The sequence below is a fragment of the Barbus barbus genome, assembly GCF_936440315.1.
Source record: "Barbus barbus genome assembly, chromosome: 21".
In the NCBI taxonomy this organism is placed as follows: Eukaryota; Metazoa; Chordata; class Actinopteri; order Cypriniformes; family Cyprinidae; genus Barbus; species Barbus barbus.
The window spans coordinates 10,317,001-10,341,525 of record NC_136749.1 but is presented as its reverse complement, the minus strand read 5'-3'; the positions used below and the strand labels follow the sequence as shown (position 1 = coordinate 10,341,525).

General features: G+C 36.6%; 2 protein-coding genes across 2 annotated transcripts; both read right to left on the bottom strand.

The window, feature by feature from the left end:
- Positions 1-1,650: 1,650 nt before the first annotated feature.
- On the bottom strand, positions 1,651-17,038 carry LOC306886850 (non-homologous end joining factor IFFO1-like; the record flags this gene model as incomplete). The annotated part of the gene is made up of 9 exons (XM_079444181.1): positions 1,651-1,735; positions 3,677-3,807; positions 4,138-4,227; positions 5,788-5,908; positions 5,993-6,180; positions 7,958-8,098; positions 10,561-10,656; positions 11,291-11,351; positions 16,059-17,038. 9 exons carry the CDS (start codon positions 17,036-17,038, stop codon positions 1,651-1,653), a joined length of 1,893 nt encoding a protein of 630 aa, XP_079300307.1.
- Positions 17,039-17,722: 684 nt separating this feature from the next.
- LOC306887425 (melanopsin-A-like) lies at positions 17,723-23,987 on the bottom strand (the record flags this gene model as incomplete). The annotated part of the gene is made up of 8 exons (XM_079445124.1): positions 17,723-18,753; positions 18,873-19,407; positions 19,676-19,756; positions 19,881-19,995; positions 20,209-20,347; positions 21,487-21,626; positions 22,532-22,682; positions 23,861-23,987. The coding sequence occupies 8 exons, from the start codon at positions 23,985-23,987 to the stop codon at positions 18,440-18,442; spliced, it is 1,602 nt and encodes a 533-aa protein (XP_079301250.1). The 3' UTR covers positions 17,723-18,439.
- Between the last annotated feature and the right edge of the window lie 538 nt (positions 23,988-24,525).

Genomic DNA, 24,525 nt, shown 5'->3' with positions numbered 1-24,525 from the left:
TAGAAAATTAAGTTGTAATTGTGAGACAGAAAGTCGCAATTACAAGAAACAAAGTCACTGTGAGATATGTCGAAGTTAAAAGAAATATGTCTTAATGAGATACGAAGTCACAGCTGTGAGATAAAAGCACAATTATGAAAAAAATAAAGTTGCAATTGTGAGACATAAAGGTGCAAATGTAAGATATAGGGTTGCAGTTATGTGAAATAAAGTCACAACTGCAAGGCATCAAGTTGTAATTTCAAGAAACAAACTCGATAATTAAACCTTGCAATTATGGGAAATAAAGTCATAACTTTGAGATATTGACTCGTGATTACAAGAAACAAAGTCACAGTTATCTTTTTTCAACTCTGAGGCAGAAAAGGATTTCCAATAGATCCAGCTGTTTGTAAGTTCCAAAGTGTGTCAAACATTTCATAGAGTCTTTAGTAAGATCCTTCATTGGTGAGTTTAGCCTATCAGGAGCTCACTTTCTAAAGGCAATTTGCTCTAAAATACTGGACTACAAGACTGATCCCAATGAAAACAACTGGTCAGACAAACAAACAGATCTTTGCATCAATCTCAGCCATCAGAGGCTATCGATGCAAGATGCAAGGTCTCCGAAACAGAAAAATGCCAAAGGTCAACTGCACTGAAAGGATTTTACTATCCAAAATAGAAAGACTTTTGAAATCCTAGATATTTTATGGACTGAAGCAGGTCTCACATCTACAGCAGCGTTACATATACAGCATTATCATGAAATTCAGTTTTCTGAAATGAGAAAAAGCCTCAATATCGCTGATCTCAAAGAAAATGAGGGGAAAAGTAAAAAGGAAATAACAGAAGTTGACATGCATAATGCTCTGACATTACCGAGCCATAACATCCTCAAATCTCACTCATCTGACCTCACCCATCACTCATGTTTTCCACCCGCAAGAGAGGAAGTTAAAGCGTTCATTATTCTAAGAGCACATACAACCGAGACTACGAAGCAGCCTGCCATCAGCACAATACCGTTAACATGAAATGTCATATATTTCGTGTGAATTTGAGCACAAAGATGGGGGATGTGCAGGCTATAGTTACCGCCACCCTTCGTTAGCATTAACAGACAAGTATTTACAACAGCTCAGACAGGAAGCACAACACACCTACTGACCCACGGTTTACAGCGGCACGTAACGGTACATGCGGCAACAATAAGAGAGCAAATGTCCCCTCGGAGTCTCTGGAAATGGAAACTTTGCAAAAACACTCTCAGTGATTCTCTACCAGACAAATGAAAACAAAAGTGATTGTATTCAGTGCTGAAAATATGATGACTCAGACATTTGGGCATCGGATCGGAAAACATAATCGATACCCGCCGGTGGACGGGCTCAATGAAAGCAGATAAAAGCAAACAATGTTGTCAGGACTCTCATCTTTTAAGATTATGAAGGTGTGAAAACAGTAAAGCTGCTCTGCACAACCACAGGGGAAAAATGTCACAGTAAATGTTCCCTTTTGGGCACTGAGCACACACAATGCAATTCCATTTACCACCACTAGAGGCAGTGACTGCGAAAACATGAAAAGGGCTGATGAAGGGTGCCATGAAGAGATGAGGGGCGCTTTTTCTTCTTCACGCAAACACCTTCTTCAGATCTGATGGCATCATTATCTTCCTCCTTCCTTGGTTTTATCCCTCTCTGTTTCTCCGTTTGCATCTGTACCACCTCCAGGTATAGAGGAAGTGGATTCACTGTGTGGTGAGAAAAGAGACAAAGAGAAAAATAAAAAATCTATACTTTTCCTATACTGTGGGAAATAGTGCAGTTATTGTCTTTTAAATGTTAGGCCACTTTTAACCGTGGGTAAAGCAACATTTCACACTTTTATAAAAAAAAAAAAAAATTCCCTGGGTTATGAAACTCTGCTCAGTTTCTGTGGGGCTGAGACCAAATAGGGTGCCAGAAGTATGAAGTGTGAAACAATACAGTGCTAGAATCAAACAACTAGAGTTGTTTAGCAACAGAAAATCAATCATTAACTGCCTTAAGGCCCGTTCACTCAAAGAGCATTAACTAAAAAAAACAAAAAACTATAACGATAACTATATTAGCATTATGGGTGTAATGGTTTCATTTACCTCAGGCAAGTCGTCAGTGTCTACAGCTCGTTAGTTCGCTACAGAAATTAAGTCTAGTGAAGAGCATTTCACGAAATATTAGACTGTATACTCATTATTTTACTTTTCCTGTTAGTGATGTCTTATAATAATGAATGTATATTTAAATAAATCTGTTATGAAACAAGTTATGACAGCCACTGTGTAAATGAATATTACAACAACAAACAAGTTTATTTAAAAACTGCATTATATGCAATTTACATGTTTGCAAAAGTCCAATAGTAATTAAATTTAAGTTTGGGCTCTGTTGTTAATTATAACCTTATACACTGTAAAAAAAAAAGAAAAAAAAAAGCCAACTTAAAATTTTAAGGCAACCAGCTTCAGCAGATTTTTGAGTTCTCTCAACTTATTTTTGTAGTTGATTATCAACTTTTTATTGTCTAAAATTTTTTAAGTTGGCTCAACCTTTTTTTTTTTTAGTAGAGCGTAAGCTGAGGTAGGTTTTTATCCCAAAGAAAAAATTAATTACAATTGACTTCATTTAAAGAAAGAACAATTTCTTGAGTAAACCACTGTTTAATGAAAAAAAGCAATTTTATGTTTAGTTTTTCCCCCTGCTGCAAACCGTCATGTTTGTGTAGCGTCACACCCCTATAGCATCCACACCTATGGATAATAACATTCTGTTTATTATAAGCACGCTGCAGTTATGTCGTTTGCCACTATAAGTGCTCAATGTCTTTAAAGCAGGATGGATTCTGATTGGCTGTCAATGTTTTTATTTTTTATCAGCTAGGAAAAAAATTTAATCGTTGTAGTTGTGATGAATATGATGAAAATAGTAGATGAATAGTAATGAAAAATGTTTTAACTTGAGTGATTTTTGCTGTACATTTCACAATACTTAAAGGGACAGTTCACCCAAAAATGAAATGTCTGTCTCTATTTATTTATTTCTTCTGTGGAACAAGATATTTTGAAGAATGTTGGTAAGTCAAGCAAACAGTTTTGGTGACCATTGACTTCCATTGTATGGAGAAAAACCATAAATAATGTAAATAATGACAGAATTTTACAGAACTATGAAAATGATGGATTAGCATGGCAACATCTACCAGTAGCCCCTCACTGCAGAACAAAGATCCAGGGGGCGGGGTTGGGTCCACATCTAGGGGGTGGAGATTGGTAGGTTTAGGGGTGGAGATGGGTGGGTTTAGGGATCAGGGGGTGCAGACGGGTAGGTTTAGGTATATGTAAGGTGGGAGGAGTTGGATCTGGATCCAACCTCGCCCCCTGTATCTTGTGTTCTGCAGTGAGGACCATCTCACATCTACACAGATGGGACAGCAGTGGGTAAAACAGGCTGAATGCTCCTTGCATGCTGTATTTGTCCAATCAATGTTGCTTCATAAATATGCAAATAAAAATGTAAATCCATGGTTTACAAAGGTAAAGTGTGAAATCTCAAAACTAGGACATGGTATGAACAAGATAACCCAGGGTTAAGAACAACCATTCTAACAGTTCTAAGTGTCAAAAGCCAATATATGTTTGTGGATGTTTGCATACTTGTTTCCACTCTGTGTGATGAGTCTCCTGCAGGTTTCCATCTGCACATCCAGTCCCCTCTTCATACTGCACATCTCCATGTACTCATGAAGATGACGGTTCATGTCCGACTTTGCTGTGGCCAATTCCAGCTACAGAGAAACATACTGCATAAAAACTGGGCTAATGGGCTGCTAAACATCCATTTCTATGCACATTTATTCACTTGCATTCACTACGCATTTAGCATCCAGTATAAATTACAAGAAAAGAGTAATATAAAATATACGATTTATGACTGTATGAAGGAGAAAAAGTACTGTGCTACATCCCTGACAGGATATTTTTCAATAACCAAAGGGTTTATTTTGTGATGATGCTCAGCTGACTGTACATTATCTTGCTTAATATAATATTGCAATCAGTCAGAATGAATAAAGCATGAATGTAAAGTAAAATGCTGGTTAATCTAAACTTCTCACCTCTATCTGGTCTATAGTCTCCTGATATTCCATCTCCCTTGACTTAAAAAGACATTCAGTGTCCTTAATAACCTTTTCCAAGCACTCCTCCTGCTCAGACAGATAGATAGAAAGAGAGACAAAGCCCACAGACACATTATCTCATGCTGAAGCATAAGCACTCACCAGCAGATCAGATTTTACCAGAGGGAAAATAAAACACTAGATTAATGACCCCGCTGATGGAAAACTCCAAACACTTTGAATCTTTTGAGCTTTCCATGAAACGCAACACACTTCTAGTCAACATCGCATTAACTAATGTCAGTAATGTTTAGTATCGAACCACCCCCCCAGCAAACTGGACTGAGTACAATGACCTAAATATGAGCAGTGTGTGTGTGTGTGTGTGTGTGAGAGAGAGTGTGTGTTTGCATGTGTCCTATGAGTGAACCCCATGACTGGATGACCAGAATCCTGTTCTCCTTTGGACACTCGGGCGAGCATGTAAATCTGAGTTTCTGCCACTGCCTGGCTTCTAACTGAGCTGCCCACGCTGAGAGATGAAGCAATACTCAGCAGTTCACCACAAACATCAATTTTTAGAAACCTCATCAAATTGGGTTCGATTTCTATCAAAAGCCTTATTTCATTTTGCTTCTCAATTTATCTTGATATTTACGTTACTCGTACTGAAAAAAATCCTCGTAAGAAGATAAAATTACTTAAGGAGCAAAATTTAATTATATATAAAAGATGCGAGGCTTTGAAAATGCAAAATTACTATTAAATTCAGAAACGAAACCACTGCAAATTATACAACATTACAAAGTCCCCAACGTTTTGAAAATGGTCTCTTCTTTTCTGATAAACATTTTAATAACAATTTCATAAGAAACACCTTTAATGTTGGTTCCAATCCTCCTGAACAAGATATGAATAAATACATTTAGATGAATTAGATGAATACTAAAAAGTAAAAATCAACAAAATTCAAGAATATTTAATAGGTGCACCAATAAGATTCTTGGAATATAATCAAACGTCTTGAAGATCCTTTCTGTAAATTATGCCTCTTCCATGATTTTGACTGCACATTTTTTTAACATGAAATATCATTTATTTATTGTTCCTTCTTTAATTTTAATTGTATGTTTTATAACAGTTTTGTTTAATTTTTATTATGGAGGTAAAATCTAAAATTTTTTTTTGCTATTTCGAAATACAAGAATTCAATTCAATTAATTGAATTTTTTTTTTTGTCATGAAATCTTTGCACAGAAGGCTGTTTTTGAAAAATGGGCCAGTGGCAATTATATGGGTCTCGCTAGCATTTTTATTTCCCATTCAAAGAAGCTAGCCAATCATAACGGAGGTAATTTGCATAAACGTACTGTAGAAACACCATGTTTAATTTTAGCACTGGAAAATGTTAATTTAAAAAAAAATGTCTCATTTTAACATTTTAAGTTGGGCAAAAAGTTTGAAAAATAAATGATATGATATGGACACTTGAATTATAAAACGGCATTTAATCATGTGGAAATTTTCATGTGTACATAAACATTTACTAAATAAGGAAGTAGTAAGAAATAACAGTAAGAACAGTATTTCAACCACAAATATCAACCACATATAAACCAGAATGAATTCAGAATGCAGTGCACTAACCTCCCCCTGACTGGTGTCTGCTGTTAAAGTGCATCCTGGGAAATCCTCCCACAGAAGGAGCGTTTCCTCAGTCTCTTCCCATGCCAGAGAGTCACAGTCATCCTCAAACTCACATTCCCGCCTGTCAAAGACACGGTTAAGTCATTACATTAGTTATAAACATATTGTAAAAAGAACAGTTAGGAACCACAGCTCTATGGCTCACAGTTGGGTCAACATTCTCTGCATCTCTTCATTGATCTGGAGGGTTGAAGGGGTGCACACTTCATCGTCTCGCGCACCACCTCCATCACTCTCAGACGTGCTGACTGGCTCATCTGTCTCGCTGCCATTGGCAGGTTGTGAGGCTTGTTTACGGGCACGAGAGGTGATGGCGTTCTGAGGGCTGGGGACCTGAGATGACAAGAAAAAGAAAGATGGTTAGGCCATTTCATAGCCTTAACATTTTTGACCCAGCGGAGTATTGAAACAAACATGCAAAATGATTTATAGGTTGGACCGCTCCCCTCTTCTACCCATAATGCAATAGACATCAGTTCTCTGTGCCTCAGACATTATAGCAGGCGTCAGCAGAAACTCACAGCAGCTGAGTCAGTGACATAGAGAGGGGGCTGGGGTGTCGTATGAATTACAAGGGTGCAAGATTACACCGTAGATGACATTCACTGCAGAAGATCAATTTGGTTTGTTTTACAGTAATAAGATTGAAACTGAAAACTATACATTTACTTGAGAAGCATCAGGCATTAAATTGCTCTTGTATTAAGCATAAACCTCCTTAAATTTTGTTAGATTTACACAGCATGCATTGTTTCAAAGCAGCTTCATAGAACACCATAATGACAATGTTTATTACAGTATCTTAATAATTTCATGTCTTAGATATTCAGCAGATTAGAGTTGGGTGATAATATACATACTTCTGCGGCATACTAATATATTCCACTTTATATACAGAGCTGAAAACAATTTGCTAAGAAAATGGAGTGAGAAAAAATCTTGAGCTTCTAATAATTTTTATAAGTTAGTTTGTTTTTAAAAGCATATTGTAAGATCACTATTACAAAAGGTAATATACGATGGTTTCTTTTGAGTTATTCTTGTCTATTCTTGCCTTGCCAAATTCATTAATAAATATTATAATAATGTAATTTAGTTTTTCAGAAAAATTTGGGTTTTCAAAATAAAGTAAAATGTCAAAGTTTCTAAATTTAGAATTTCAAGAAAAAATAAAATAAAATTGCCATGTCCTTTTTTTAATATATATCAGTCCACATTGAAACAGAAAGGTAATTAAAAAAAAAGTTATGAATATGAATAATTTTGTAAATTATTAAATTTTGTTAGAAATACCGTAATTATAAGGTACTGTCCAGGCGCTGTGCCATAATATAAAGTGAGATTTAAGCCAATTAGATTTACATGGAGGATTGGAACCAACATTAAAGGTGTTTCTTATGAAATTGTTATTAAAATGCTTATCAGAAAAGAAGAGACCATTTACAAAAAGTTGGGGACTTTGTAATGTTGTATAATGCTGCGTTCCAGGCAACCCGTAACCCATGTTTTTCCAACCTTCTACCCAAAGTGCACTGGAACGGCAGTCAAACCCGTGACTTTCCACCCGTGAACTCGTACTAGATCGATGTACTCCCAGTTCCGCGCTCTGACGTCACGCCCGCGAAACAACAATGGCAGCCCCTACAGATGCGGTGTTTATGCAGGTGGTACACGGTGAGAAATAGATCAATAAATCAAAAAGGATAAATAAATAAAACAAACAAATAAAGAAAGAAATAAAAAATAAAGAAATAAATGAGAAATAAATCACTTTGGCGTGACTTGCCTGGAACGCTACAAAGTCGTGAGTCGTGGTTTGAAGTCGTGACTTACGAGCTCAAAAACCTGCCTGGAACGCAGCATCATTTCCAAATTTAATATTAATTTTGCATTCTCAAAGCCTCGCCTCTTTCATATATAATGAAATTTTGCTCCTTAAGTAATTTTATCTTGTAAGGATTTACAATTTTTTTTTTTTTATTAGAAAACACCCAAAAAAAAATCAGTGTTCAGACAAAGATCAGCAACAGAGATTAAACATGAAGTATAACAATAACAATCGAAAAACAGGGAACAAAGAGGAGATGCAGAAGTGTGAGTTTCTGAATACCTTAAACATCTTGATTGGATCTTCACAGTTTCTTTGTTGGGCGACATCACACAGGCGAGCTGTGATGTCAATGCGTCTGCAGATGTCCATGTCCACTTTCATGGCCTTCTCCTGGATCTTACTGTCCAGCTCTGACAGGTTCTGTGCTTGAGCAGATTTGCGTGGGTTAGAGAACTAATAACTAATTTCTGAGTATTCTGTTTAGCATTCAAGGTACTGGAGATTCAGACGATATGAAACTGAAACCGCATTGCCACGTCTATTGTGGCACACAATGAGGTAAACTGATGTCTGTATGGTTCCTTGGATTTGCAGCGAACAGCATGCGTGTATTAAACTCATTCACAAAACAAGCTATTTTTAACTCTTTGAACTCTGTGATAAATCATTTCTGGGAAAAGTATTTGATACAAAGGAGGGTAATGTCTCATTTTCAGATAAAACATTCCATGAAACACATTCAAAGATTTAAATAAAGTGCTAATTGCGGAAAGTATAGAGGTGGGAAATTCTACATGTACTTGGCACGTGTTTGTGTGTAAGCATTTATGTGAACAAAGGCACAAAGCACATTCATTTCTCCAGAAAATGTGATGACTGTGTCTGGTCTCGAAAAATGCGAGTGCTATGAGTGTAGCTGCTATGAAAGCACATACTGTTCATGAGCTTGTCGAAAACAAACCCCTGAGTGTGTGTGATATGTTGATTTAAACTCTACGTGAGTAATGCAATGAAATCAACTGGCTGCCATGAAAAACTATTTAAGACCATCATGAATTCCTTCATGCTGGGTTAGAGTTGCTTTTATTGCTGGTCAACCAATGTGATCTTGACACCCTTTAACTGGTACAAATTTACATTCATTGCATGGAAAAGCACAAACAGCCCTTGTGAAAAAGTGCACTTTAGCATACATTTAAAAGGAGTAGTTATTACAGAAATAATATACTTTAAACAAATGCTTCTTAACTGAATTTAATGTTTCAGAAAACATTAAAATGTATTATAGATTACATTTATATTAAATGCAATTAGATTTTTGAGTGCTTTTAGACCCACTTTATGTAGGACTTCAGTACATCTTTATATGTAATTTCATAATTATTTCTATTGCCTTTCAAATATAGTTAATGAGTACTACCAAATGTACTGAATGTACATCAGGGATGTTTCCTCCGAGGAGGCAAAGGAGGCAGTGCCTCCCCAAAATACTGAATGAGAAAAATTTGTAGTACAAAAATAAAACACAAATATTACAAAATATAACGTTAAAAAGTGTATACATTTTCTAAAGATACACTGTGCTACAGCGACACCAACAGGTAAAGTTACAGTGGAAGTCGGCATCTGTCTTGCCTCCCCTGAGCTCATTGAGTTTTAACAGGGGACAACAAACAGGGGAGGGGGTTTGCTAAGGGTATTTGAGAATGAATGGGGGAAAGTCACACGTGAGGAGGCAATGCCTTGCGATATGATTGGATATGACTGGTTATGTTTGGCTGTGATTGTTTCATACGATAAGTCCCGCCTCTTGTCATACACTTAGATAATAACCACTTTGTTATGTCAAAATAAGGCTTGAAATGGCCTGAAAACATGATCTGTTGGAGGTTTTAGTGAGTAATCAGTTTGGTAGTAAATCTCAGCGTCTGTGACCAATATTTACCAAGCTTTGATGACTGAATGATTCAAAATTAGTTAAAAGTTAACTATTAAAAAAAATAGCTGAACATAACTTCACAAATAAAATATCTTGTTTAAATATTGTTACTGCAAATACTGTAAATGTAAAATTCTTAAAAACTCTAACTTGATGAGATTCATACTTGGCTTTAATAAATAGAATATTGATTACATTGTTAGTGTAAAAATATAAAATATAATTTTTATTTTTTATTTTTTACTTTTTCTGACAGTGTAAGTAATGTTTATTTAACCAAGAAAAAGTGACTGGAACATGAATTGACATTTTATTGAAAAAAACAAAACAAGCTTGTGTTTTAATATATTTGCAATTACACAATTGTGATGAGGAAGTTGAAAAGCAGTACATTTCAAATATATTCTATGGATAGTTCACCCAGAAATGATGTTGGTAACCAAACAGTTGATGGTAGCCACTGTCTTCCATAGCATGGACAAAAACATTACGGAAGTTGATGATACGTCAACATTTTGGTTACCAACATTTTTAAGATATCTTCTTTTGTTTTTTCTTGTAATTCTATATAGCGTGACAAAATATTATTCAAACGTAAAAATTTTAAAATGTACTTTAAAGAAATCTTTTCATTTGACGTAATTGAAAAAAGACATGAAAACATTTTATTTCATTAATATTATATTATTTGCAAATATAGGTTTTATATTGGTTATTTATATTAGATAAATATACTTTTAAGATCTGAAGTACACTACAAGTGCACATTCAATACAATTAAAGGCACTTCTCTTTTACAAGGGAGCATGACATGAAGTTAAGGATGATATGAGGCCGAGTAACTGATATAATTTTAATTTTGGATGATAATTTCCTGTCCTGTATGCTGTAGCCCAGGCTGTGTTTGAGTGTACTGGGAGTGTGTTCTGCTTCTCATACTCACATTACTCATGAGTCCTTTAAAGAGCACAAGTTCAGCTTTCAGCTGTTGCACCTTGAGGGCCAGCTCATCCTGACACACCTCACTCTCCTGTAGGTCCTACACAAATGCATAGCCATAATTATTATATTTCTATACAAACACATGGACATTTTCTTGGACAAAATCATCGAATTGTTACTTATATAAAGTACAGTGACATTTGATCCCAAAGGTAAAACATTCCAAAAGTCTCAAGCTAAAATGAATCACTCGAGGGCCGAACTGTTTCAGAGAGTTTCTTTATATGAACTAAAGCTTCAACCAAAACAGCCAAAATCATTTCTTTGATCTGTTTTCACAGGCTCAAGTGATATACACTACTGATCACAATTTTGGGGTCGGTATGATTTTATTAAAGAAATGTATACTTTTATTCAGATTAAACCAATCAGAAGTGAAAGTAAAACGTATGAAAGATTTCTCTCACCAAATCAGCATGTTATATGTTATATGATTTCTGAAGGACACTGAATATTACTGTTTTAATGTATCTTGATCAAATATATGCAGTCTTGGTGAGCATAAGAGACTTCTTTCAAAAAGAAAAAATCTTACCAACCCCAAATTTTCGAATGTGCAAAAATTTGAAGACTGTCTTTAACATTATTCTAGAACATTAAAACAGAAATTAAATTAAGTCAAGTGTTGTAGACAGCACTTGGTATAAGTGCACATGAAAAGTGTTCCTCACCTCCTGAAGATCATTCATTCTCTGTTCCATGTCCATTCTCATGGTGTATTCCTCTTCCCACCTGACAGCACAAAACCAGAACATCAAAACCAACAGCATAGTTTGCCCCAACAACAAGAACTTTAAAATGTCATTTATTTAACAAGCCAGCACCTTCTTAAAACAATTGGTCAATAAGACTCACACAATATATAAAGCCTTCTGAAACCACAGGTTAGCTTTGCTTGAGAAATCAACTAAAATGTAAAGTCATTATTTACTGAAGATATTGTTGGTGCATTCAAAAGAAGTAAAATCAATCAGTGAAATACAATTTAATGTTGTTTGGAAGATCTTGTGAAGCAGGAAGAAGCAACTGCAAAACACGTATTGGTCCTATTACCACAGTTTTAAGAAAACATAAACATAAAATCTTCATGTGTAAGCGTTTTTATTTCTCTGAGTATGCTATAGCTCAACTTAAGTGCAATGACTGCATCCATTCAGTCCTTTTAACTGATCCATCAGCCCAGTCAGCCCTACAGTAATTTACTGTGTCGCTGTTCAACAGAAATATTGTCCAGTGCAGTAGTATAAAGCAATGAGGTGGAAGCAAACAAGCCCTGCCCTTATGTAAAGCTACTTGACATTCAGAGCATTGCAGCAGCCTCTATATTTATTAAACATCCTCACTGGACAGCAAGGTTGGTTTGAGGCTGTGCATTACTGCCAATTCAAGGTGCAAACATACAATTACAGAGAGGAGTGTCAGATACCAGGAGCGAGGAGAGGAGAGACAGACAGAGAGAGAGAGGGAGGAAGAGAGAGAGAGGTTGCTTCTCTGCAGCTCTTCTGAGTCCTTGTGTATGTACTGCAATGCAGATACAACATGGATCACTGCTGCAGGATACTGTGGCTGTAATGGAGCAGCCTAAATGATAGAAATATGCTTTTTATTTGATCATTAAGTTTCTGAAAGAGCACATCATTTTTGGTGATCACTATAATTCAAACATAGGGTCAGTATGATTTTTTAAAATGTTTTATGTTTTATGTTCTTATGCTTTTCAAGGCTGCATTTATTTGATCAAAAAATACAGTAAAACAGTAATACTGTAAAAAATAGCACAATATAAAATAAATACTTTTTCTCTGATTAATCAGTTTGAACAGACCATGTAAATGATTCGTAATTCAGCAATTTGTTTGCGTTATTCAAAAATAGTTTTCATATTAAAACTTTTTTTCATTAAACCATACTTTGGTAAATTTAGCTGTTTATAAGGTTTTGTTAGATTTGTTATTGATTTCAGATGATTCAGAACACAGGCCCCATTACTCAACATCACTGCCTGCCGTCCCTGATGCTCTCCAAATCCCTGCATCCCTGTTTCAACATCTAGTGTAAATCCGTCTCTAAAGAGAGGAAGCTGTTCTAGCAGCAAAGGGGAGATTAATGCTGTTTGCCACACTTTTCAAATTAAATGTTCAGGAAGACAAAAAAGCATCAGGGAGGTCAGGCACTGATGCTGAGTGAAGGGACCTGATTTGCAGTTCCAATTCACCCCAAAGGTGTTCAATTAGGATACTAAGTCACAACAGACTTCACTGTAAAAAACAAAAAATAGTTTCAAAAACTTAAAATAATTTGTTACCCCCGCTGACTTAAGTTACTGGAAGGACACATTTTAAGGACAACTGGAATATTTTAGCTGAATAGACTAAAAATCTTAAGTCAGCGAAGTTTTTTACAGTGTTGGTCAACAGTTTCTTTATGGACTTTGCTGCACAGGCTGTTTTGGAACAGAAAAGACCTTTACAAAACTGTCATAACAAAGCTGAATTTCAATGAAGCATTTAGTTTTTAGAAAGGGGTGTCTACATAACATTGGCCTCATGGTGTTCAAAAGTTTAAAATTTGATCGGCAAAACTGATCAAAGCAATTGATCAAAGGAGACAGTAAAGACATTTATAAAGTCACATAGGATTTCTATTTGAAATAAATGCTGTTCTTTTAAAAACTGTTCTTCACAGTTTTAAACATTAATAAGTAAAAATGGCAGTGGATTGATTTTTGAAGGAACACTAAAGATTTAAGAAATTCAGCTTTGCCATCACAGAAATAAATTACATTTAAAATATATTAAAATAGACAAGAGTGATATTAAATTGTAATATTATTCCACAGTATTACAATAAAAAATATTTACTGTGTTTGTAATCATAAAATGCATCCTTGATGATCTTAAAAGACTTATTTTAAAAACATAGAAAAATATTGTGTTAATATAGTGAAAAGCATGTCATGATTATTTTTAACAAAAATTTTATAGTAGTTTACTAAATTTTGAATCTGCTTGGCTGAAATTATGGTTCCTTCAAAAAGCAAAAATGTGATATTTTTATAGCTATATCATAGATGGATAGAAATACCCTTTCGAGGATGAGACAGTGAAAGAATGCTTACTAAATTAGAAAGCCAAAACAGAAAATAAATAAGTCTGAGAAGAGCTGAAACCAGGAAAATGGTGAAGTCAGACGGAGAGATGCACGATAACATCTGTTATGAAGCAGAAGGGTTTAAGACAGAGAACCCAAATGACTTTTCTGCTTTTCAACAGTGTTTTTTACCTGTCCTGATGAGTCAACAGACAGTAATGAGTTTGCGAACTGACGGTCTGCTCAGCCCTAAATAAAGCTGCTATACGTGACTGACAGCAGGTGGAATGCGCAGGCGCTCCGGCTGCTGCAGGTCTGGACATAAAGAGCTGTGAGACTGACTGAATACCACCATTTATGAGAAACACAGACGTTATTTCCCCTCCAGCTGTTTCTACATTCTGCACATATGATTTTCCTTACTTTTGCTTCTCATGTTCAACTCTAGCTTGGTGATACTAATAAAAGACTTCGGTATTTATTTATGTACATGAGTCCACCCTTCCTAAAAACCTCCTCATATCACCTTCACAGTTTTACTAAGAGCACTTATATGCCATAGATTTTGCAATACTCCATTCAGTAACCTCAGTTTGACTCAAATAACTAAAGCAGCTGTTAGAAATAAGTAATGAAATATATAGGCCTTACTTCATGCCTCTGCACATGACTAACAGCAGATAATTGAAAATGATTTATGCTCTATTTTATCCCACAAAAGCTGCAAGTCACAACTCATTCTCTTTTTTTAACAGATTCCACTCTCATGACCACTTTGTTGTTGTGTCTTGACCACCTGCAGGGTCGAGCCTTTTTTAGGTTTAAAAAGTAACCACTTCATGTGAGGCAGTGACTGTAGACTGCTCTGCATTAAAGCAGGGATGTTGGTGACTGATGCACAGGTTATCAGAGGGCAGAGCGAATCAGGCACTCTCAGCAGCAGAAGAGCAGAAATAACCCAGTGTGCAGGTGTCTTAAAGTCTTAAACTCCTGAGATCCAGGAATAAGGCTTTGGCACTGAGATTTCAATATATGCATACATATACATTATATATATATATATAATGGGCTTAAAAGTCTCTCTAAATATTTGACAAATTACATATTTTTTTTACAAATTAAATTATCAAGCAAAGACAATTTCCTAATTCTGTGAATTAAAAAAAAAAGGAGTATCTGGTATTTAATGACAGCAGCACTCAAGCTGCATGAACTCCACATATTTGTGTGTTTTTTTTCCCCACCATGATTTGAATATGATTCAAAGAGCAGCTTCTTTTTCAATGGAAGCAAGAAAATCTGATATTTTATGTTTTTTTAAATTATTATTTTATTTTAAGAGCTCACATGATTATTGTGACAAATGCACTTATTAGTAACCTAGACATGAATATTATTACTGTATTATTATTATTATTATTAAATATCTTTTTTGTTAATTCACATTATTACACAATTCTAAAAAATTACTTTCATTTTCAGGTTTGAATTAAAATTTGCATGTCATATTTTCAATGTTTAGTTGTTCACCTACTAACCCTTTATTTTTGCATCTGTTCAAAGGTTTGGAATAATTAGTATAGAATGATAAGTTTGGAAAATATTTGTATTGTTTTTGAAAGAAGTCTCTTTACCAAAGCTGCATTTATTTGATCAAAAATACAGTAAAAACATTAATATTGTGAAATGTTGTTACATTTAGAATAACTGTTTATTATTTGAATATATTTCAAATATAATGACAAAGCTGAATTTTTCAGCAGCAATTAATGCAGGTTTCATTGTCACATTTTTGCCACTTTAGAAAACATTCTGATAACTTTTGAACGGTAGTGTACATTACCTTTTTCATCATCTAACACTTACTAAATGTTAATCTTCAAAAACACTAATAATTTAATAACACTATTAAATTATATCTTTAGCAAATCTGAAAATGATTATCCATTTTTCATATTGTACATGATAATGTTGTGATGCCTAAATTCACTTGTAGCATTAAACATTTTAGTTTTTAGTGTTTTATTTATTTATTTTTTATACCAAATTAATATGGTCCAATTATCAGTTTTCAGCCACAACATCAAACTATTATCAGCTTATCAGTATCAACTAGAATTTTAATATCCCTAATTATATATTAACAAGAAACACACAAAACAGTTTTTAGATCTCAGGAGGTCATTCAAACTGGTAGCAATCATGTCTCAAAACCATCATGATTCTCTAAACACTCCTGAAAAGCAGGATGCTTTGCAACAGAGACCTGTCATAAGGGCCCAAAACAGAAACCTCTTTCTCATTAATAAACATTTAGCCATAAAAAGCATCTATATTCTCCATATTCACCTTCGCTTGTACTCATCCCGCTCCCTTTTGATTTTGGCCAGGACGTTGTAAAGTGCTCTGATCTCTGGGGTGATGGTGTCTATCTGGACACCCACGCCATCCGGGTGGACCCAAGACACTCCAGGACTGGTGACCCGAGTCTCTGACCCGCTTCCCAGTTTACGGGTGTGCTTGTAGGACCAGATAGTGCCCGGCAGGAAGCGAGGAGGAAGGTTGGGAGACGTCCCGGTGCCAACGCTGCTCACATGCAGAGCATTATTGGAGTTGTTGGTGTTGGCCGAGGCGGGTTCGGTGGTGGGTGTTGAGAGACTAACCGTGATGGTTGGGTTCCTATTAGTGTTTGGGTCAGTTGTGCTCTCATCGTCAGCTTTATTGGGCTCAAGCTTGAGGACAGACGTGAGAGAAGGCATAAACAACGTAGTGGGTCGTTTTGCAGAGTTATTGGTGTTTTGAAAGGACAAAGACCCAGGCCGGACAGCAATAGGCCCAATAAACCCAGTCTGCACACCAATATCTTTGGTGTTTCCGTCCTCCACGCATCCACCCGTTTTTTTGCTGTCTAAAGCCTGCTGAAGCTGTAACTCCAATATCTTATTGCGTCTCTCCAGTTCATGCACTTTAGCCAGAAAGCATCGGAACCGCAGATTGAGGGTCTTCAGGACGCTTATATTGGATCCCAGGTCGTTTCTCAATGCCATGGCTGTAGGTGGAGGAGGTTGGGACCAGTGGAGCGATGGGCTGAAGTGCAGATAAGAGGATGCCGTAAGGTCAAGAGCGGTTTGTGTACCGGGTTGTTCTCCGAGGAAAAACGAGGATGGGTCAGGAGCTCCAAGGACAGCCGCCTCGGGGAGTAAACCGGAGGGAGAATCGGGATGACCGGGTCCTTCTGGATTCTGATGCTGTTGGTGCTGCTGCTGCTGATGCTGATGAAGAGAATTCATGCTACGGTGCGGAAAACTGAAGCGCTGCAGATCGGGCATGAACACCAGCTTTGTCTGACTTTCAAAATAATTAACGGCTTGATTTCAAAGGTCAGTGGTGTTTGGCGACCCAAAGACCTTATGTAACGAGTTAAGAGTATTACAGCTTGCGCGTGAATGCTGAGTAAGACGTTGATGGAGACTGCAGCAACCGATAGATATAAAATATAAAACTATAAAAGCATGCAAAAGCCTTATTCAAACAAGCAAAGAATATTATAATAACTAACGTCAGCGAAATACAGTTAAAATAGGTCCAAACGAATATCTTGTGCCTTGGCTGCAAACCTGAATACACTTGCGCTCTCGAGTCTCTCTGCAGCGCTTCAGTGCGGACTTTACCGTAATATCAGCAGTAGCTCTCAGCTGGTGTCTGTTTACTTGAATATTCAGTGGCGCAAAATAATATTTGGTAGATGGCTTTGCGCAAAATTGTCTTTATACATAATCTATCACTGTCCGATGGCGAATAACAGCTCTCCGTGTGCTCTCCCCCTTGTGAGTTTGTCTAAGAATGGTACTTACGGTAAAAAGGCATGACCTCATGCATCTTGATAACAAAGCAACGCTGACGTCACAGATCTGCAACAAATAGCCTTTGTACTTTATTGGGACTTACAGGGCTTCTGATTTAGGATTTTTAAAATCTATTTGGAAAATGCAAAGTAAACATCAAAGTCGTTTCATTATTGTAAACTTTATTTACGTTGCACATTTATTCAGAAATAGTTGTTTGAAATACTTTGGCCTGGATAGTGCTCTCTAAATATGTAAAAACATAAATACAATAAGTAAATCCATTAAATATTTAGATACACAATATATATATAAATCAATAAATAGATACACAGGATCCAGTTATAAACATACAAAGGACAAAATCAATATGAAAATCCTAAATAGAGCTTAACGTGTCGTGCCAGTGTGAGACTGGATAGGTGCAAAATAGTGTGCAAAAATCACACACTGGATGACACTAATGGATAAAAGAAACACTGTTTTTAGTCACACTTTATATTAGGTGGCCTTAACTATGTACTTACATCAAAAAATAAGTACAGTGTACTTATTGTGGTCATACTGTATTGCAACACACTTCTGCTGCTATTGAGATGGGATACGGGTAAGGTTAGGGACAGGTTTGGTGGTATGGGTAGGTTTAAGGGTGGGTTAAGGATGGGTCAACAGTGTAATTATAAATGTAATTACAGAAATTAATTACAGATATAACGACATATAGGTATTTTTAAAATATATAAGTACAATGTAAGAACATGTATGTAGTAGTTAAGGCCACCTAATATAAAGTGGGACCCTGTTTTTTAACTAAAGCAACAGATATTTTGAGCTAACAAACTGCATTATGAACTATGTTGTTTCTGTTTATTTAGACAGCAAGCATCACTCCTCACCTGTCAACAAGCTGTTAGAGGTGGGTTCTCTAAATTCTTTTTTCATCTCTCTTTCTACCTCCTTCCCTCTCTCTCTTTCTAAGTTGGTCTGCGTATCTAAGGTTGTAGTATCCAAGGTTGCCCACCCGACTGCTGTACTGTCCTGACAGGACCCTCTCTGACCTCTACTCCCTCGGCTCCCTCTACTACCTCTACTCTTCCGCGAGGAGTCTTTCTTCACACGCTCCTCAGACGACTGACTGGTAGCTGCGCTTCTTCTCCTCCAGCTGTGAATATAAGAGAGTGTGATGCTTCCACGATACCCTGTATGTGTGGAAAATACAGAGACAGAAACAGAAATGTGAAGAAATTTAGACAGAGAAATAAAATTAATGAAAATATATAAGTATTGACAGACAGACAGACAATAGATAGCTCCTGACCATCAGAATCACTGCCATCTGTGCTCCTTGTTCTCCTCCTCTCTCCATCTTTTCCTCTCAGACACAGGAGATCATAGATGTCCTCCCTGAAGTCGCGGTTCATGATCTGGTAGATGAAGGGGTTTATCATGCAGTGTGACTTGGCAAAAATAGCCGGAATGAGTGAGACCTCTGGCTTTAGTATGGACACAAGATGTGACTGATGTCCATTCATTCCTCCATGTGCAGAACCCACAGTTGAACTTGATCCATGATGCCCTACTGAATGATGTGAATGATCAGAAGTCATATTCCTCCAGGAGCCAAAAGAATCCCCGAAGTGTTCTGAAGAGGTCCAGTTAATGAGGAAGGGAAAACCAAAGACGTCAGACAACCCTCCACCATGGCCGACCCCTGCTGCTGACATTCCACCCGTGAGAGCAGTTCCTCCGTCTTCTCCAGTGTGCTCCTCTCTGGCAGTCAAAGCGGAGTAGAGCGAAACGATCGCATAGGGAGTCCAGGCAATCAAAAATGAGGAACACACCACTGCTGCTATCTGCAACAAAACATTTCAGGAACTGTGTGATCCAAGAAGGAAATAAGAAATTGTACGTGAATCATGAACAGGAATAAATTGAACAGTAGTGTGCAGGTAACAGCAAGGCAACCATTGTCTTATTTTGATTATTTTATTCACTTTTAATGTGTATTTCAATTTAGTCTGGTTTTTGTCCATTTTTACTTAATTGTTCATTGTTTCACACTTAAGGACCCTAAGTGGGTCCTTTCCCACGGTATGATGGGTGATCAACCACAGCTGGTACCTTTGTCAGTCGGAGATCTTTGCTGTTGTGAGTGACATTGGATGAAGGGATTGAAGCCAATATGCGACCAGACCGATACACCTGAAATCACACATCACTGTAGCAACACTTCAATTCAGTCAACATTAGAATCAAATAACATTCGTTTTAGCTTCAAGTGTTTCAGAATCATTATAAATACTGATAGTCTCTCTATTTATCTCACCTTGATGAGGATAGCGAGGTATGAAATGATGATAGTGAAGGTGGGAACTCCAAAGCAGAGTGATAGAATCAGGTAAATATAGACTCTGTCATTAAGTGAAGACTTCATTCTCCACCTGAGGCCACAGGAAACAATGCATGAACACATCGACACATATTTTCTGTGATGTGTGAATGTTTCAGTGGTTTGTGGGTAAAATAACATTCAGCTGCTTGAAAGTGAACGCTATATTTGTCCCTTGAGAACGCTCTCTGAAAATACCAACTAATCTTTGGGGAATAGGTTAGCAACTCATTTACAAGTGTTACTAATGTTTATGGTTCATTACCAGTTTATGGTGCAGCTGGTTCCAAAGGGTTCTGGGCCGTAACTACCAAAGTCAAATACAGGTAGTGAGGCCCAGAATATCGTATAGATCCACACCAGAGCCACAGACAGAGAGGCATGTTTTCTCTCAATCCACTGACCTGAGACAAAGGAACAAGCACATTAGTAAACATCTAAAAGCTTACTTGATGGCTCCTAGTTGCTGGATAGGACTGAAATGTATTAGCCGGGTATTATTATATCAATTGTCATAGACTGATACTGTTAGCTGAGAGAAAGATATGCAGTCCATCAGAATTAGAAATCTATGTTGTGCACTGGATATGCATAAATGACTACTATTATCTCTAATCTTGTGCAATGACATATTCTATACTTTCAAGTAGGAAGGCAAACTTTAATTATGGAAATAATGCAATAAATTTCTTCAATCACAAACCAGCTTGAGTGATCTCATTTTCTCAGTACATGCTTTGTTTGGCAGTCGTGGCCTAATGGATAGATAGTTGGACTTGTAACCCGAAGGTCGTGGGTTCGAGTCTCAGGTCCGGCAGGGATTGTAGGTGGGGGAAGTGAATAACCAACACTCTCTCCACCCTCAATACCATGACTGAGGTGAGACCCTTGAGCAAGGCACCGAACCCCCAACTGCTCCCTGGGCGCCACAGCAATGGCTGACCACTGCTCTGGGTGTATGTTCACTACTGTGTGTACACTTGGATGGGTTAAATGTAGAGCACAAATTCAGAGTATGGGTCACCACACTTGGCCACACACCACTTCCCTTCCCTTGTTTTCACTCTGTCTGAGAAAAATAAGTGCCATTGAATGATTTTGTAAGAGATTTTCAACAACAAAAAGATTTTGAGATTTAAAAAGTTTTTTTTTTTTTTTGTAAAGCAGGCAGTGAAACTCTCTGCATATTTCATTTAATTTCAATAAAGTACTTGAAACTCATTCTTGACTAAGCTGATCAAGATAGTTCAGTAAAAATTTAGTTCATTTAATATAATTACAATGTAGATTCCACTTATCATACTAATTATTCAGCAATATTAACACTATGTACTAAGGCAATTATATTATTTCTTTGATATGTGCTCTTATTTGAATTATTTGTCGAACAAGAATAACCAAATTCTGTACTTTCATCTGTAATGCCTGATGTGGAAATGAATGATTGGGTAGGCCAATATTTTAACTAACTTGCAAGTCTCATCATCATATAATATAATAAAATAAAGCAACTAAAATTCAGTGGATAAAAATGGAGAGTTACCATATCGAAAGCTACAGATCTTGAAGCAGCGGTCGAGGGAGATAAGGCAGGTAGTGATGAGAGACCCAATGCCAAAAACAAAGCCCTGAAACCCATACCACATACATCCTGTTTCCCCAAAAATCCAAGCATGCGACAGACTAAGAGAGATAAATTGAGAGAAAGAGAAAAAAAAAATCATTTCAGAGCAGAAGCAAAATACTGAGCACAGAAAATCCAAAAATAACTAGAATAACTCTACATATTTAATATGCTCCAATTCTGCAGATCTAAGGTTTTTCTAAGTTTATTTTCTATGAGACCGGACCTTACTAATTTCTTCTTGTATATATTCAAGTTCAGAAACCAAGAAGCCAAGTGTGAGGATTTTTATATAGCTTTGTATTTTCTGACCCAAGATGTTAGAGGCCCAGTTATATCTATGTTCTTTTTCTTCACAAATGCATTTCTTCTTCTTCACAAATCATCCCCCACCTGAGGGCATGTTTTGGTGGTTTGTGGGTAAAAAAGAACACTTTCAGCTACATAAAAGTGAAACCCTTTTGGCCCCTTGAGAATGCACTCTAAATACCATGAAACGTCTAGTGACTTGAGATTTCAAAGGATTTTTGTTTTCAATTTTTCCACAAAAATCTATTTCTGTCATTCAGAGTAGCATAAGCACATGAATTAAAAAAATAAATAAAGCAAAATTGATTCAAGAGCACATCTAAAGTATTTTGACCAAATGCCTGTTAAATTTTAAATCCTCTCTAAAGTCAAACCAGATCTATAATATACCCTGCGTTTATGTTCTGCATTATGTAATACCATCAGTGGCTTATACTCGCACTGTCAATCTTCTTTCTTAACAAACACAACCCTCTTGTCTTGGCAAACACTCACAAACTCCAGCCTATCCAGATAGGCTTCAAGAGAGCTTTTATAACTTGTAATGTACACTGGCATGCCAAGCAAACTTAGTATAACCCTCAAAATGCATGTTAAGAATCACGCTGTGTAAATGTGCTATCTAAATCAGTTGCAGTCAGTGCAGTGGTGGTACCTTGAGATGATGAGGCATGGCACCCCCAGCAGGCTGTAGCCAAAATCACAAACAGCCAGATTGATGGTCATCAGCTCGTGCACTCTGAGCTTCTTTCTCCTCTGTCCGTAAACCAACAATACCAGCCCATTCCCAATCACCGACACCACACCTAGGACAGACAGAGAGAATTATAGATCATAGTGCTAAGGGCCATCTAAACACAACCAAAAATTATATTACATTTATGGTAAAAAAAAGAAAAAGAAATATATATATATATTAAAAATATAGGACGATTCATTTTGCTGTATTGCTTTTAAAAGTAAATGTATATGTATTTTAAACAGTAAGATAACTTGTACTCATTCAAATAACAGTTTTGCTGTAAGCTTAAAAATATTGCAAGTGAGCTAAAAGTATTGACTTTTGAGTATTGAGTTTAATAGTTCTAGTTTTGTTGAAAACAGTAAATATTTCACCATAAATTACACAGTATTTATTCTTAACGTTACTGAAAATTACGTGTTGTAATTGTTAATGGGACATTACGTGTACTTTTTTACAGTTAGAGTTTAATATATGTGACCCTGGACCACAAAACCAGTCATAAGGCTCTTTTTGTTTTTTGTTTTCTGAATAAATAAACTTTCTAAGGGTGCAAAAAAATCTAAATGTTGAGAAAATCACATTTGAAGTTGTCCAAATGAAGTCCTTAGCAATAAATATTACTAATCAAAAATTAAGTTTTGATATATTTACGGTAAGAAATGTTCTAAATATCTTCATGGAACGTGATCTTTAGATTTTTGGCATAAAATAAAAATTGATGATTTTGACCCATACAATGTGTTTTTGGCTATTACTACAAATCCTACCTGTGCGACTCATGGCCGATTTTGTGGTTGTGGTCCAGGGTCACATATTTGTATACTGTATTCATATTTATTAACTCTAACTGTAAATTACAGGTATTTCCCTATTAAAAATTACAGTAGGCTACATGTAATTTAACACTATGGTCAACCAATGAACCAGTGTTTTTAGAGCAATTTATGCTCTATATCCAATTTTCTTTGCAAGGAGCTAAAAATATTGATTTGGTCAAACACACCAATGCATATGAGCACCTCTTGCTGCCCTGCGGTTTTTAAATGACTCTGTAATGCCAGTTGTATTTATTGTGCAAATCAGCACAGAAGTGTATTGATTGTAGAGGACAAGTGTCTTTAGATTGCATAGGCTCTGACTGCAGATCAGCTCTTGACTGAATAAATAGAGCAGACTCCCATGTCAGACCCCCCCAAAAACATGATATATGTTGAATTTAATGAAAGACTAATAACTGACCTGTGATGATGAGAAAGATGGCTATGCTGAGGTCAGCAGACGAAGAGAGCTGTGAGCGGAAGGTATGAGGGACAGAGGACGGGACAGAGGTAGACCCCATCCACGAGCCATTCACTCTCTTAGCCATTAACTACTAACAGAGAGACAGATAGAAAGGAAAAGAGAAAGACTGAGACCAATAGATGCTGCTGTGCCCAGAAAACCCAATTGGAAAAATACAGCTGCATAAGTATTGAGTACTGTTTCATAAACAATGATAACAAACTTGTTCAAGCTATTTAACTTTAAGTAGCCCCAATTCAGCTTTAAATGAGAGTGTCAAATGAAATATTGAACCCAAACAGAGGCACATCTGAGCAAAGAACAAAAAGTGAAAGTTTTTTACTCACCTTTCTCTGTCAGTCCACCTCTTCTGTGTTTATCTCTCCGTCTTTTTCAGTCTGCCACTGTCTCTTAATCTCAAAGTGAAATGCTTGCTTTTCAGTCTTAAGCCTCTTTTGTTCCTGTTGCTCTCTGTTTATACGGGTGGAGCGAATCAATTCGGCTTTGGTCAATCTGCCAGAGGACCATCAGGATTCATGCACACGAATCACCCTCCCATCCTTTTGAACACCCACCTCCCTCTTTATGCACACCTCTAACTTCCTCTAATCCCTTTTTGCACT